Source organism: Gossypium arboreum, chromosome 11 (genome assembly GCF_025698485.1).
Source record: "Gossypium arboreum isolate Shixiya-1 chromosome 11, ASM2569848v2, whole genome shotgun sequence".
In the NCBI taxonomy this organism is placed as follows: Eukaryota; Viridiplantae; Streptophyta; class Magnoliopsida; order Malvales; family Malvaceae; genus Gossypium; species Gossypium arboreum.
Genome location: NC_069080.1, coordinates 2,235,870 through 2,253,216, shown reverse-complemented (window position 1 = coordinate 2,253,216; position 17,347 = coordinate 2,235,870). Strand labels below are relative to the sequence as shown.

Sequence of the window (17,347 nt, the reverse complement as noted above, 5' to 3'; positions counted from 1 at the left end):
AATCCCAATCTCCTTATTGTCCATCATACTTTGCGATAAACTTCAATTCCTTACAGGACTGAATGTTATGCTCCCCAATACCATGGAGCTTGCAAAAACTGTGACCTTTTGCATCTTCTCCTTTGGATACTCCGTTAAAACGACAGAGCAACCCTTTCTCACTTAGTATCTCCCAGATTCTCTGCAGAGGTGTTCGTACTTCAGAAACCCATCTTCTATTTTATTGTTTATCCTCCTCTCCTACTGCGCTCACATTCCCTTCGGTGTGGTTTGGGAATGGATTCTCGGTCTTACTGCCAGTACCATTGAATCGCAAAATGCCCGCATCGATGAGCCCTTGAACTCTCCTTTTGAAAGCAAGACAATTCTCGAGAATGCCCTGGTTCCCGCATGGTATGCGCAACTAGCATTTGGATCGTACCATTTTGGGTATGGAGGTTTAAGGGGGCCATGTAATGGGGAGATATCAATTGTTTCTCCGAAGTTTTGGGTATAGTTCCCCATATGATCTGAGAATAGGGGTGAATTGTCATCTCTCGTGATTAGGCCTTGTTGGTCTTGGTTCATTTCTGGGTTGGCTTTGAGTGGGCAGAGTGTTTTGTGGAAATGTGGTGACGGGCCTTTGGTTATTCATGCGTATACAGGGTAGGACGGATGTGATGCTTGGTAGTAAGATGTTTGAGGAGGGTAATGGAAATTCGGGGGTGGATAATTTCGAGGTCGGGGTTGGTTAGAATACAAATTGGGAACGTAATAACTCCCAGTTCCCACCATGTGGGCTTCTGGCTCTTTCTTACTTACGGGTGCTGCTTTTCTTGAGCCTTCTGATCCTTCCATTCTGCCGCTCTTGACGGCATTCTCTATGAGTTCACCAGATATTACGATATCCGAAAAATCCTTCGTAGCACTTCCCACCAACTTGTCATAGAACGGTGCTTTCGAGTATTGATGAAAAGGATCGTTATCTCGGTCTTAGTCGATGGAGGCTCCACTTGGGCGAGATATCTCTCCATCTTTGCGCATATTGTCTAAAGAATTCTGCTGGTTTCTTCTCCATCATTTGCAAGGTCATACGGTTCGCACCATCTCCGATACATGCTTGTCTCGATCGCAAAATCTCGACGCCAAGTCTTTCCAGGATCGAATCTTTTCTCTACTAAGTTGATTGTACCACCGGAGAGCTGACCCTGTTAGACTATCTTGGAAGCAATGTATGAGTAGTTTATCCTCGTTCACATAACCAGTCATTTTTCGACAAAACATGACCAAATGCGCCTTTGGACATCTTGTCCCATCATACTTCTCAAAATCAGGTACTTTAAACTTTGGGGGCAAAATCGGATCGGTACTAGATCGAGTTCTTTGGCACCTAGTGCGGAGAAGACTTGATGCCTTCTATCGCTTTGAGTCTTTCCTCTAGACTCCTATATTTTGCGTCATGGTTATCCGATTTCAACTTGGCTACCTCTGTGGGTCATCCAAATCGGAACTAGTGGATCGGCAGGACTATCCCCAGGCTTGACGCGAATATTCCTTGCCCCAAATTAGTGGGTGGAGCGGTGGCATAGGTCGATGTTCCAAGCCGTGGGTTCCCTTGAGTGCACCCTCTTTGTGTTGTATATGCGAATGGTGGAGTGAATCACGGGGATAGAGTGGATCCCGATCGTGGTGAATTCTTGATCGAGATTCTTCAATGTCGTGGCTCGCATGGGTCCTTTCCTTTAACTAGAGTGACATCATCTCCATCATTTTGGCCATTTGATCTCTTTGCTCGAGTGATTCCTCTCGAGATCTCATCATTAGGTCTCTCGTCTCTTGTTGTGATTTGGCCGTTGCTCTTGTAATTCTTTTGAGTCCTTTCCATCCTTTCAATTCTCTCATTGAATTCACTTCCATCACTCTAGCTTGTCGGCGCGTTTTATCTTGATGACGTGGTTCCATCTTGTGGTATTACAAGCTGCGAATTATATATTTTGTCTTCAATGACCGAGTATGGGATATGCAATGTATGGATGAATGCATGAATGAATGTACGAATGTCAAAATGTTAGTATGTTAATTATGCAAGGAATGCAAAAATTGGTGTTAATTTCAAGGTAGCCCCATATTTAGGCATTTCATTGATCAACATAGCCTATTACACAAAGTTTCCATTTTCAACAGTTACACAAATTTCCTAGCCACATTGCCTTGTTTCTTTACTTGCTCTAAAAACTCGATATGTTCGATCTTTGGCTCGGAGGAATTGGTAGCGAGAACTTGCTTCATCGATAATTGAACAATTTGCATAGTCGCTGCGAATTTCATTGATCAAGAAGTCGAGTTGCATTTCTCTTTCTTTGAGAGATCCTTCATACGCGTGAATGTCCCTATCGTCTCGCTTTCACTCTTTTCTTCTAGAGCCTTGAGAGGCTATCTAGTTGTTGTTGATGAGATTGCGATATTTTCTAGATCTCGTGTTTTCCTTTTTAATTCTTGATGTTCAGACCGACTTTTGCCAATTCTGCAGTCGCTATTTCATACTTGGCGTTCTTCCTTCTTAACTCTATCAAAGCACACGCAGCCTTTTCCTCCTCTTTCTTTACTTTTCCTTCCAAAACTCCATTCCTCCCTTGATATTGCTAATTTCTTCCTTCCATTCTGCTTGTCGACTTGCCCAACCCGCTATTCTTTATAGTGTTTCTTAATTTCTTGTTTTCCAAATGAAGGTCCCTTAAGTCGTTTCTCACAATCTTGGCTTCTCTTTGTACCTTTTCGCTCGGATCTTTCAACCTGAATTTCAATCTTGATTGATAGTTTTCTTCTTGAAGGGCACTAAGGTCTCGAGACATCTTGGCCTTTTCTCGCTCAATTCTTGTCTTGCCATTTCTAGCTCGACGGCATTTCCTTGAGAAAGGATTCGGATGGGGTGGTTTGTTGTCGAGATTTGTTGACTATTTACCCGTTGCTTCCTCCATACGTTGTAATCTTGGGTAAGGGTATCAGCATACAAGGCTAATTCCATGAAATGAATTTCCTTCCAAGACTTTGCGGTGTCTCGGACTCTCTTCATATATCCTTCACCCGTAAAAGCGAACTCGAATCGTGCTAATCCTCCGCTATGGGGAGGAATTGTCGCGAAGAAAATTGTCTTTGAACCAATAGCGGAGCATATCCAACTCCTCCCCATAACCCAAGTAAAGGTACCCAATCTTGGCTTCCACATTTGTACAATGAGAATCGAAGGACAGATCCGTGGTGCTCTCCATGTTATATCTTCTGCGCGAAGGTTCTGAAAGACTGATACCCAATGTTGCTCAGTGACTTCCTTCGGCCATTCTTTCTTGAGGAAAGCTTCTAGCGGGGAGAATGTTTTAGAAAACATATGGAATGGAGTGCGCTCTACCTTCCAGAAGTGACTCAAAATCCAAACATTGAGTAACTGCGCGCATCCGATAAATCGTCCCTCCCCTTTTCTTCGACAACTACTCAGGGACCTGAAGGTCTCGGCTAGGATGGTTGGGACAGGGTTGATTCCTTGTTTTAACCTTTCGAAGAAATCAACTACTGCCACTTCGAGATGTCCGAGAACCTTTGGGAAAATAACCAGACCATAAATGGCCAAAGCGAATAGATTTACCCTTTTCAGCATGTCGGGATGGTTCAGAGTCAAATCTCGTAGGGAGGACCATGGAATGCAAATGGTTTCGTTCTTCTTCTTCATCTGTTTTTCAGCCCATGCATCGGTCATGTCATCTGGCCTCACTAACTTTTTCTTGAAGGTCATCGGCTTAGGCTCCTTCACATATATTTTGCCGAATTGTACATTGTCGATGCGGAGTAAAGCAGCATACTCTTCTATGGTCGGAGTCATGTCTTCTTGATTGAAGGTGAAACACTGATAAGCTGGGTCCCAAAACCGAACCATGACTTGAATCAACTGTTTGTCTACACGGATGGTGATCAGGTGAGCTATATCTCCATACCTCTCAGTGAAAATGTCTCTAGTGTCTGAATCCCACTGATTCCAAATTTGAACCAAATCTTCTAGGTTATTTTGGTGAACGTTCACAGTTATTTGTTCGGGCAAATTGGCAGCACACCTTTCCACAAGACTATCCCCCTTGTCCCTCTGAGTTTTTAGAGACCAGTCTCGCACCACGGCATTCTTCTCGGTGATTTGTGTAATTGACTCCTCCATCAGAAACCCGTTTTTTGGCAACCAACCTTTAATCAACACCTTCCTAATATGATGCCTATGATGCATGATAAAAATAAAAACAAACAAACTTGGTTAGTAAACACAACAAATATAATTTGAAAAATAAACTAAACTACCCGATCCAATTATTTTGCATAAATAGTGTAAATGAAAGGCATTTTCCCCGTGTACTTATTTTGGTGACTATTAGCGGACAGAGGTTCGACATGGCTCTAATTGGATAGCTCGTATGGTTCATTATATGTAGTCTCGGTTCTAGACAGGTACTCGAATTGCTCGTACTATCATCTGCTAAGATTAGCACGAAGCCTCGGTCATAACCCATCACAGGCTCACGAGTTCAATTCGAGGGATTACATTTACTTATGCCTATGCGGAGGGACAAGTTAACTCACGAAAGCATAAGCCATATGTAACCCGAAAGTATTCACTAGCCTGTGCGGAGGGACGAGTTAACTCACGAAGGCGTAGCGTTTACTTTCACCTAAACGGACGGAGCCCGGGTAGAGAGCTCATGTTATGCGAAAATACAAGTGCACGGTATGTGGGGAAAAACTTCATAAACCGTTGCGTTTTACTTAAAAACTAAACCGAAATTAAAACCATAAAAATTGAAAGCTAAAAAACAACCAAATAAGTAAACATGATACAAATGCATGAATTTTGAAAATGAGATTTTCGGATCACGACCAAATATTTACTTTGAACAAGGAAATTTGAAAGTTTTGACAAAACGTGTTTAATTCCAGACACGACTCTCAAAAAAGGATCCCCAGTGGAGTCGCCAGCTGTAGCGACGTAAAAATTTTAGTTTGGATTCGGGTCGCTAAATTGTGGTGATTAAAATCTTGAAAATTAAAATTTGATTTAAAATAAACCGGGAGTCGCCACCGATCCTTTTTCTAGGTGTGATCGGACACCTATTAGATTTCCCTTTTTTAAACGAGAAAAAAGGCCGAGTTAAGGTCTACGTTAAAAAGCCAGAGAAAAATTAGAGTTCGGGAGTCGGTTACGCGCGAGGAAGGTATTAGCACCCTTGCGACGTCCAAAAATTGGTATCTCATAAACAAGTGTTGTCTTGATTTTCAAAAATATGAGTTCAAAGTAATATTCAATCGTGATCCGATTCAAAACACGAAAACTTTCAATTTTTGATTTCCCTTTTTGAGAAGGGTATACCGATTAAACACGAACCGACAAATTCCACTCAACATAGCAATGGAACTGTCGACTTGGTATTAAACCGATATATTGCCTTTGATTATTGAAATTAATTTAGAAACAAGAACGTGATTTTTTAAAACGTGTAAGACAAAACGAATACAGAAATAAATAAACAAATGAAAGGACTAGGTATACATATTTAAGCAAATGACAAACATAACAAAAAATATTAAAACAATAACCGTGCATGCAAGATTAAATATGACAATAATATCGAAAACGAAAAAACATTGAATATACACATGTAAAAATGACATTACGAATATATATAAAAGTAGGGATGAAAAGATTTACATAATAACATTAATATGTGTACATGATATATATATACATACATATAATAAAGTACATGTATTGATAATAGATATGATAAGAATAAAATAAATGTAATAATATACATATAAAAATATAAAATCTAGTTAAGACTATGGAAAATATATAAAACGACGTATGATTTAAAAAGATAACATTGAAAATATGTATATACACAATGTAGAATCGAATATGTATATATATACATGTAATGCATATAATATACACGTACTTCAAAATAATGTTAAAAGAGTAACCATTAATTATATTGCATGAAACATACATATACATTAGAAATGATAACGACATAGAATGAACTTACTAGTACATTACATGGATATGTTAAATGCGTGGGTATGAATAAACGGGACATTAGAAATACTCAATATGTATGGTGTTCAAAATACGCACATAATGTGAAGTTCAAAAATAATGTGCGTAAAGTAGTTAAAAATATATGTACATATTTATATGATAATATGTGAAATGTAATATAGCTTGAAAAATATATATGACGATAAAAATACAATAAAAAATATACACATTGGAAATATATATATATATATACATAATATAACACTCAAATATTCATATGATACATACATGTTAAAAAGATAATAAAAAACTATTTACAATGCTTCCCCAAATATATACAGGTATATATTTAAATGCACATGGTTATATTGAGAACACGTGTTATTTAATATTATGTGAAATAACGTATAGAATACAATATTAAAATATTTACATAATACACATATTAAAAATAACTAATAATGATATTCCATAAATATATATAGAACACATACGCATATCTGTACATAATACAATATACACCACTACATATATTAAATATAGTAAATATAATAAGAATATAAAGATTATAATTAATAATAATAATTAACAGAAAATAAGAGACAAATAATTTGAAAATAAAACCGTAATCTAGCAAAAAAGACTAAATTGAGCTCAAAACAGAATTTTAGGGCGAAATTCGAAATAAAAATAAGCCACGGGACCGAATTGCAACGCGCATGAAACATGGGGGGACTGAAACAACAATATATCCGCTCTATCAAAACGCAGCGCATTAATAGGGATTAGATCACAAATCAGTTTAAATTTTAGGGCCGATTTGTAAATAAATATAAACCTGATTCAAACAACAAAAAATGCGGAAGGACCGATTGCACAAATATTCCATTGAGTTAAAAACAAGCGGATCCTGAGGCGGGTTCGGGTCGAATCGGGTCGGGCCAAGTAAAAGCGGCGTCGTTTTGTTCATTAAAGCGGGGTCCAAAGCGGTGCGTTTTGACCCCTATAAAAGTCAAAAAATTTTAAAAAATCATTTGAGTTAGGGAGAAAGAAAAAAAAGGAGAGAAAGGGAGAGAAGGAGAGGGAGCCCGAGCGATTTCCGCCGGGGGAGAGCTCCGATCCGGTCGTCGAACGTCGTTAAGCAAACCACCTGCACGCGTGGCGGAAAAGGTAAAAATTTTAATTTTTTTTATTTTGTGTTATTTGTTTATTTTATTAGTTTATTAAATTTTTATGTGTATGGGTGATAAAATTAATTTTAAAACGAAATAGAAATGAAAAAGAAATAACCTTTAGTTTTTAACTTCGATTCTTGATCTTTGCTATTTTCTTGCTTAGTCTAGTGCTATTCTCGTATATGGATATAGGCAGGATCCAAAGTTCAATATTTCTTTTTTTGTTTTTTCTTATTGCCCGTCTAAAAACTTACAACGGTTATTATATGGCTTTATAGCCAAATGTTCTAAAGAAGAGTACAAAAATATTGCTACTTTCTCTGTTCTCTTTGTTGTGTTGTTTCTTTTTGCGAGAACAAGGTCTGTTGTCATGCGTGCGGGGGTGTGGGCGTGGCGTCGAGGACCTGTGGAGGTATGGGACTGTGGTAGTGGGGTATGGGGCGTGGCGGGCGTCGGTGGTGACAGAGGCAAGTGGGCGCCAATGCTAGGGGGCTAGGGTTTGGGATTAGGTATTTTTTGTTTCTGATTTTGTGTAATGGGCTGTTAGTTTAGTGGGCTGGTAGTTTAGGTTATTGGGCTTCGGGTATATGGGTTCAGAGATATTGGGTTCTGGTTGTAAATGGGGTTTGAATTTTGGGTTGGCTGATGTATTAGTAAAAGGGCCCAAAATTGGCCTACAACAATTAATATTTTAATTATTTAATCGTTGAATTTATCAATATAATTATACTTGTCATGCATGTAAATATGTTGTCGATTTACACAAGTAGGCAGTTTTTTGAATTTGATAAATCGAGAGCTGATGATTGTGCAATTAGACACTCTTTAGGTATTTATTGGAAATATATTCTTGATTGTAAGTAATGTTATTTAGAAAAGTGATTGTAATTTGAATTGGGACTGTAATTATCTATTGTAAGAGGGTAGATTGAATTTAAGATAATAATTGTACTGGGTTAATTGTTAAGTAAAATCATTCTTTGGAAGGATGTTTCGTAAAATAAAATTTATAAATCTGAACAACGTTAACAAATATTTTGTACCGAGCTTTGTCCTTGAAAAATTGTCTTATTTTATATATTTTTTCCAACTTCTGTTCGAACAACTAACAGAATAATAACTTGAAACAATAGAAAATATTAATGACATAATAGAAGAATAAAAAATAATTTATTTTAACGAATTTGAAAAATATTAATAATAAAATGAGATGAATATCAAATTTATACATGTACTTTGATCCAATGTGCAATGTTATACATAATTTTGATTACGTGCGATTTTCTACATGAAAATTTTATTTGATTCAGTTTTTACAAATCACTAACATCATTGAGTTAGAATCATTTTATGTTGATATATTACATACACAAACAACTATCTCAATCCGATACGAATATAAATTATTGTATTCATTTTTTTAAATGTGCACAATTGAATCAAATTCAAAATTTCTTGCATACATATGAATCACAATTCAAATTTCATGTGTAATTACATCAAATCAAAGTTCATGTATCAAATTGTAAATTGGAATAATGTTTATACATAAATTTTACAATTATTGCCATTATGCAAGAACCGAACCACCCTTGCATATATCATTAACATCTTATGCTTCTGTCTGTCGGCATGCTTAGAATTGCTTCATGGTTCTAGTCTTATGTATTTGAATTACTATTTTAATAAAATTAAGATTTTATTTTGAATTAATTTTGTAACACCTCTCACCCGAGTCCGAGACTAGGACTGGGCACGAGGCATTACCTGACTTAAACGCAGGCATACGATCATTTCTTAGTTATAAAAACTAAATCAAATTTAAAACTTTTCGCTCTTAATCTAAAAATTCTCAATATGGGCCTACAAGGCCCAAATCATCCTTGGGAAACTATCCGGGATTAAACCGAACATCTTTAAAGACTTTGAAAAAAAATGTAACTTGAGATAGGGGCACATGCTCATGTGGAAAGATGACACGCCCGTGTGACCATTTTGACCCAGCCGTGCTAAAGGCCCGTGTGGTTCACACGGCCTAAGCACAAGGGGACACCCCCGTGCCCCGAGGCCATGTGAATTAAATTCCAAATTCAAACCTACAAGGGGTTTTCACACGGCTGAGCACACGCCCGTGTCTATAACCCGTCTCCCTCACACGGCCATGACACGCCCGTGTTGCAGCCTGTGTGTAAAAACCTTGACATTCTATTTCTGACGTCAGCAACAAATTAGAGACACACGGCCAAGGCACACACCCTTGGCCAAACGCTGTGTCCTCCACACGGCTGAGACACACAGCCATGTCTCTACCCGTGTGTTTACTACCATGCATACTGACTTGCAAATTCGAGGTGCAGGGGGCACATAGTCAAACAACACGCCCATGGGGCTAATCGTGTGTCACACACGGCCTCGGCACACGCCTGTGTGTCTAGCCGTGTGGACAAAAATAGGCTATCTACCAAGCCTTTTTGCCACCCTTACTTACCTACCTACAAAGCAATACATACCACCAATTCACACGGCAACACAAAGCCAATTCAACCACAACAAGATATCTAATACAACCACATTACACTTTAACAATCTAACAAGAACTTGATTTGTCATGCGATTTACTCCTTTTTCACAATTACGCTCACAACGCTAAAATTAATTCACCAAAATTTTCATACACTCATATAATCATACTATGACGCCAAAATAATAATAAGAATAATTTCTTGACTTCGGATTTGTGGTCCAGAAACTACTGTTCCGACTAAGCCGAAAATCAGACTGTTACAAATTTTATAAATATAAATTTATAAAAAATATTAATATAATATAAAATTGTTTGAGTAAGCTAATGAGTTGAAAATTTTCATTTGATAATATGATTTGTGTAATATGAAAGGAATTATTTCATTTATCTTAGGCTTAGCTGTTATTATATTTGCTTAGTATTTTGTGGATATTGCTTCCTTTTTTCAAAGGTTTGAAAATGGAATGCACAATATTACAACATTTTGTTTGTATTAAGTAATTTTGTCAAACTTTAAGAGGGAACAAAAGAGTGTCGAAACTATTTTTTTTTTAAATTTTATGTTTAAATGAAAAAAACTAGGTATCGACTTTTTGAAAATAAAATATGGAGTCGCCACCTATCCTTTTTTGTTTAGGTGTGATCGGATCACCTAGAAATTTGGTTATTTTAATAAAACATTTTGGTTTACTAAAACAATGATTTTGGTCTACGAAATTTTGAGAAAACAGGTTCGGGAGTCGGTTACGTATGAGGAAGGATTAGCATCCTCATTATGCCCAAAATTGGTACCAAATCGATTAAATACTGTCCTTATGTCTAAGATTTAAAAATGTTTTTGAAATGAGGTTCCTTTTAATAACATTTGAATAACCCGAGTTGGTCGTCAAAATCTTCTTGTTTCAGAGGAATATAGCATCACATCCAGCACGGTAGGACACGATCCTTTATACCCTCGAAAACACGATAGATTTTGACTTCCAAAAGTTTATAAATTGAAAATTACAAAAGGATGCTCAACTATTTAGTCCAACGAAAAACCGAAACCCAGCACAGTAGGGCACGATTCCTCGAATTTCCAAACATTGAACATTGCCTCGCCTTAGAAAACACGAGTGAAATTCAAAAGGGATATTCGATTATTTTGAACAAACGAGAGATTGCAACCCAACACGATAGGGCACTGTTCCCCGAATTGCCAAACATCGAACATTTCCTTCGTTTTAAAGAGTTTTTAGAATGAAATTCTAAAGAGATATTCGATTATTTTGAGCAAACGAGAAATTGTAACCCAGCATGTTAGGGCACGATTCGGCGAATTGCCAAATATCGAACATCGCCTTCGTTTTAAAGAATTTTTAGAAAATATGAATGAAATTTTAAAGGGACATTCGATTATTTTGAGCAAACGAGAAATTGCAACCCAGCACGTTAGGGCACGATTCCGCGAATTGCCAAATATCGAATATTGCCTTCGTTTTAAAGAATTTTTAAATAAATAATTATAAAACTAGCTTAAAACGTATTAATTTGACTCGAAATAAAACGGAATTAATCTTAAAGGTTTGGACCTTATAAAACCAAATTTCATAAATCAAGTGGAAAACAATGATATGGGATAATACACACATAAAATGCAATACCAATTAACAACCTAATAACTAAGCATAGCTGATCTAGAAATGATAATCAAACTCACAAGCATGGGTGACAAACAATTGATAAAACATTGAATGGATGATATACAACAATGATAAATGTGGCACAATATAAATCAATCAACAAATCATATACAAAACAAAATGGGATTTGGAGGTCAATGTGGTAGAGGACAATTTTAAAATAGTGACGAATAAATGAATACATAAATTACACAATATATATATATTGATGAATTTAAAACCATTTGTAAGAACAAACTAAAGATATATACACAATCTCTAAAATATATGTTATAGGATGAATATTTTCAAATTGAATGATATGCAAAGTATTAAAGAATTTTGGTCTAAAATTGACAATTTTAAATTATGTATAAGATAATAATAATAATAATAATAATAATAATAATAATAATAATAATAATGTACCATAAAATATAATTTTTTAAAACATAATGGATTTACAAATCATATATATGTATACATAAATAACTTTTAAATATAATTATTTGTAAAATATAGAAATACATACAAGCTTAAATTAATTTTATTATAAATTATATAATAGATTGAAGAATATGCTTATATATATATATATATATATATATGAAGCAAACTATATGTATAAAATACATAGATTTAATAATATATATAGATCAAATATAGATATTAATAAATATATACATATATAATAATAATTTAAAAGATGTATTACGAGGATTATATAATAAAATACAAGAATAAATTTAAGGAATCATATGTATAAAAATAATATAAGGTTGATAATAGTATATATATATACGAAATAAAACCAACTTTAATACAAAGTATATATATACATATATATATATATATATATATAATAGTGTATACAAAAACATTTACATGAAATATACAAAATGTGAAGATGACATTACTAAAATAGATTTATAATAAGAAAGAAACAATTTCCTAGGTAGTTTAAAATGTGCGAATAAATAATTAAGAATAAAAGGCTATAAAATAAAGAAAACTTAATTGGAATTAAACTAAAACAGCAGGGATAATTTGAAAATAAAACAGTAATAATAAAAGGACCAATATTCAATGCGCGAAAACGTATAAGGACTAAAACTGGCAATATACCAGATCCCAAAATGCTGCGTTTAAGCGCGGATCGAATTGACTTCACTGGTAAAGTACAGGAATAAATTAAAAACAAAGGAAAAAAAGCAAATAGAACTCAATTGCAACACGACGCAGAATAAAAGGACTTAAGGTGTAAATATCCCTCCCAGACCTAACACGCGGGTCTTAACCAGGCATGGCTCGGGTCATCGGGTGAAGGCCACCACACGGCGTCGTATCTAGACCATCAAAATTGGTCAAAATGGCGTCGTTCCCAGTCTTTTATATAGACTAAACTAGCCGAAATCAACATGCACCCATTCTGTTGATTTTTCAAATCCCTAATCCCCTTTTAACCCCATCACTGATCCACCACCAAGAACAGCGACCAGGGGTTTGGAGGCTCTGATGAATCGATTTTCAGCCTGAAAATCCCTTCTTGACTTCGATTTGAACGAAGCAAAAGAGGATTGGCGGCCTATTCGCAAGGTAAGGTTGCTTCTTTATTTCGTTATACTAAAAAAAAACAAAACGAAAGGAAAAAAAAATGAAACAGATTCGAAGAATAGAAATATAAGGTGCTTGAAATCACCTTTCAATATTTTTTGATTGCTCTTCTATTCTCTGTGCATATATGTGTAAAAAAGGAAAACTTTACAATCAAAAATCCAAAGGCTTTATAGCCGAAACCCCCAAAAAACAAATCAAAATAAACATAAAATAAAACACAAATTTTTTGTTCGTATTTGCTGCTGCGTTCGTCCTTTTGCAGGTACGGCGCGTGCTGGCATGCGTTGGCTCTTGGCGTGGGGCGTACGGAGGCACGGACGTGGTCGCTGGAGGGTACGGAGGCTGGGGCTGCTGCGGCGCAAGCAGAAACTGCTAGGGTTCTGCCTGATTTTTTTGTTTTTGGGCTGTGGGATATTTGGGTCTAGGTTTGGGCTTGTAATAAGTTTGGGCTAGGGTATTAGTTTGGGTATTGGGTTAGTGATTGGGTCAAAGTCTGTAAAAGGACATTTAATGGACTGTTATAATATTTATTGGGTTTTTATTATTTTTTGTGACTTATTTTTGTATTTTTGTTTTGTTTTTGTCTTTGTACGGGCCGGGCAAATTTGGCCCACTACAAAGAGTATATAAATATATAAATAAGTTTGGTTATTAGAGTAATTAAGAGTTAGGTGGAGTAATTAGTCTGTTTAGAAGTTGGTCTATTTAGAATTTGTTAGCAACAGTTGTTATTCTTCTCTGTATAAAGCAAGTTATTCACAGTTTGAGAAGTAAGGTTTTCTCTCTATTCTTAAATGATAGATCAGATCTAGTCTCTCTTTTGTTCTATATTCATTGTTGTTTTTGGTAGATTCTTTCATTGGTCTCCTTTTCTTTTAAGTTTTGGTCGACAACAAATGCTTATTATTCTATTTATTTCACCTTTTGAATTTATTCATTTATTATGTACCATATTTAAATTCAGCGGGAACGATAAAATATAATTAGTCTCAACAATAAATGTTGAGTACAGTGGTAAGGTATATTACAATTTTAAAGAAAAATATAAACTCAAATTTTAAATGCAACATTGTTAAAAAAAACCACAAACCTCATATATGAACTATAAAATTGACATGATGAATTTGGTGTCACCTTTTTGTCCTTATATTTTTGTTCTTTCTAATATGGTGATAATCTATTAGTTTAATCAGAATACTTTTATCTATGAACTAACCAATTTACTTTGTCTATATAATTTTATAAGCCTAAATTTTTTTTAACAAATATTTTAGATTCATTGGAATTATTCCTTTTGTTTAAGCAATCCTCATTGGATGGAATCACATTTGCCAAAAGGAAATGAACTTAAAAGATTGTGTTTAAAATTATAATAAAATTAAATTTCAATCGTCACTATTTATAATTTAATTTTAATTCCCTAAAATGACTTTTTTTGCTCTGCCCTTGCTCCCATTTATCAAAATATATCAAAGCTGGCGAAAATTGGATCGAGGTTACTTTTCATTCTCTCCTAAACGAAGTTGATTTTCTTACTTAACAATGCAGTGGAACAATGTCTTAGTGGATAAAAATTATTAAATTAAAATTGAGTATTATAATATGAGTTTAATTCATTAATTCTTTTATTTAATATGTTGGTATCAGGATAAGTAGGTTGCAGATATAGGTGATCCATCTTGTTTAGAACAAATGGATGAGTTATTGAATAGAGTGGTCGGAGTAGAAAGAGAAAAGGAGATGATGCTGGAGATAAATTGGGAAGAGAGGAGTTTTAGGTTATTTGACCTCGTCCTTACGCCCCAGGCCTTATACATTTGTTGTCCCCTGTCTTTAGGTTCTACATATCGGGTTGTTATTGACGAGTCAAGGACAAGTGATCTAATAGAAGTTTTGATAAATATCACTTATAATGTGTCTTAAGTCATATCACATAAGACACGATAATTAACTCTTAGTGTGACAATTAATAAATATGTTTGTTACTCATAACTAATTAATATTTAAAATATCGGTTTGGATTTAAACATAACTAATCAGATAAGCATAAAACCTAAGCTTATTTTTAATTAGAAATAGGGGTAATTGCGTGGAATCCACGGTAGGTTCTAAAGCTCGCCCGTGACACTTCCAGTCGAATCCAGCTACAAAACTTCCATTGACAACGTGCCAATATCTCCAACACTTTGCACCTACAATACGCCATTTCTGAACCGAAAGAAAAAAAAAGGTTGGTTGGCTGTAATTATTTATAATCCCATTATATTATTGCATATTAATAAGGGAGCATCTCAAACTGATCTGTGTTTCCATTAAATCCTGTTTTCTCATAAGCTTCAGATTCCATACCTTATTTTACAACGAAATTGCAGTACCATCGAAGATGCTTTTTAAGGAAAACAAAAACCCTTTTTGAGTTCCATTAAATGAGCTAAAGTAGAAACCATTGTTTAATGTCGGTTTTGGATCCATTAGCTCTTTATAGTAAGTTTTTTTAGTGCAATTAAGTTGAACATTGGGAACTTTGAATAAATTACGAGTTTAATGTGAATGAAGTTCAGTAAATCTGTTTAGAGGGTACTAATGGCTGAAGAAGAACATGAAAGGTTTGACAAAGAGAGAGTACGTATTAATCTGTAATCCATTTTGTCTCTACTTAGCGGTTTGTAAGTTGTCACTGTTATCCTTATATTTTGGAAGAACATGGAATATTATGGAGATATTCATTTAAACTTGAAGTAAACAAAATGATAATATTATTAACTACAGTTGTTTAGAAGTCTTAATAAGAGAAACTGATATCATTAACAATAAGTATTGGGTGTTGTTGTAAGATACATTGTATTTCTAAAAACAAAATATGAATTTAAATTTTGATAACAATATTATTGGGGAAGACAATTACATTGAAATTTAAATGTAAAATTGTCTCATTTCTGTATTTTTTTTATTATACTTTTTCTCTTAATAGTTATTCATCAAGTCTTTTACACTTAATTATATGTACGGAGTTTATTCATGATTCATTAGATTCATATATAAAAAATAAATTGAAATTGAAATATAATTAATTATCATAAAAGGAGCAAACTTAATATTATTTGATGCTTTTGAATTGTTACTTAAATGAAATACCGTTGCAAATAATGTAATTTAGTGAATGATAAATTCACATATTGATCCTATAGGAGCATTCTAACATGGCACTGTGCTAATTTCCACCTCACAGATCATAAACAACCAAACTTCACCAGCCAGATTTCAAATTGATTTTAATCTACAATTTGATCAATTAGCCTAACATTAAAAAATAACCCACTAGCCTTGCTGGAAGCACTATAAAACCCCCCCTTCCTTCACTACAAGTTCCTCATCCTCAAACGTTTCTACCTTAACTCTAAAGCCAAGAAAGCAAGCCATTAAGGTTTTGAGAAAAGATCAAAATGGATTCAAAAAGATCAGCTTCCATAGCCCTCCTTTTAGCCCTCAACATTCTCTTCTTTTCCCTAGTCAGTGCTAATTGTGGATCTTGTTCTTCTTCTGGCTCTAATCCAAGGCCAACTCCCACCCCTACTCCATCTGCACGAGGTAGGTGCCCTAGGGATGCCCTCAAATTAGGTGTATGTGCCAATGTGCTTAACTTAGTCAATGTCACCGTTGGTTCACCCCCGGTGATGCCATGTTGTTCCCTTCTCAACGGTCTTGTGGACCTCGAAGCCGCTGCTTGCCTTTGCACCGCTATCAGAGCTAACATCTTAGGCATCAACCTTAACATCCCAGTTTCCCTTAGCTTGCTTCTCAACGTTTGCTCAAGGAATGTTCCTACTGGTTTCCAATGCTAAGTCATCATTGTTCCTACATTCTTTCTCATCTTTCTTATCGTGTTCGTGTTTGTGTTTGTGTTTGGTTTTTAAAGTTATGATTCAGTATTTACGGTACATCAATATTATCATTAGATACTTTGTTGTTTAAATTTTCTTATGGAAATTGATATAAAATAAGTCTAATACTTTTTTAAGTGCTTTTCTACGAGGGTTTATTGTATTTCCAATGGATATGAAAAAACTTACATTATTTAACTTGTTTTATTTCTTCTTCTTTTTTCTTGAAAAATATAGCAAACCGAGAAAAATGTTTGATAAAAGCAACCTCTTTTAAGCACAACAAGATTACAACACTCAACCTAAGACAAATACCCTCCACTCAAACACTACTAAAAGATAGCAAAATTCATCACCAGGCCATAAAAAACGAAGGTCTTGATATACTTACTTTTGTCAGAGCATTAGTCATACCATTACCTTACCGGTGAATAACT

General features: G+C 34.9%; 1 protein-coding gene and 1 long non-coding RNA gene across 2 annotated transcripts; both read left to right on the top strand.

The window, feature by feature from the left end:
* The first annotated feature begins 12,636 nt into the window (after positions 1-12,636).
* LOC108461663 (uncharacterized) lies at positions 12,637-13,799 on the top strand. The gene is made up of 2 exons (XR_001867805.2): positions 12,637-13,008; positions 13,292-13,799. It is a non-coding gene; the product is annotated as an uncharacterized LOC108461663 (long non-coding RNA).
* Positions 13,800-16,373: 2,574 nt separating this feature from the next.
* Positions 16,374-17,047, top strand: LOC108463074 (14 kDa proline-rich protein DC2.15-like). The gene has a single exon (XM_017763017.2). It carries the CDS (start codon positions 16,473-16,475, stop codon positions 16,869-16,871), a length of 399 nt encoding a protein of 132 aa, XP_017618506.1. The 5' UTR covers positions 16,374-16,472; the 3' UTR covers positions 16,872-17,047.
* Positions 17,048-17,347: the final 300 nt, after the last annotated feature.

Coding starts and splice junctions, on each gene's coding strand:
- LOC108463074 (XM_017763017.2), top strand. CDS start 16,473: ATGGATTCAAAAAGATCAGCTTCCATAGCCCTCCTTTTAGCCCTCAAC.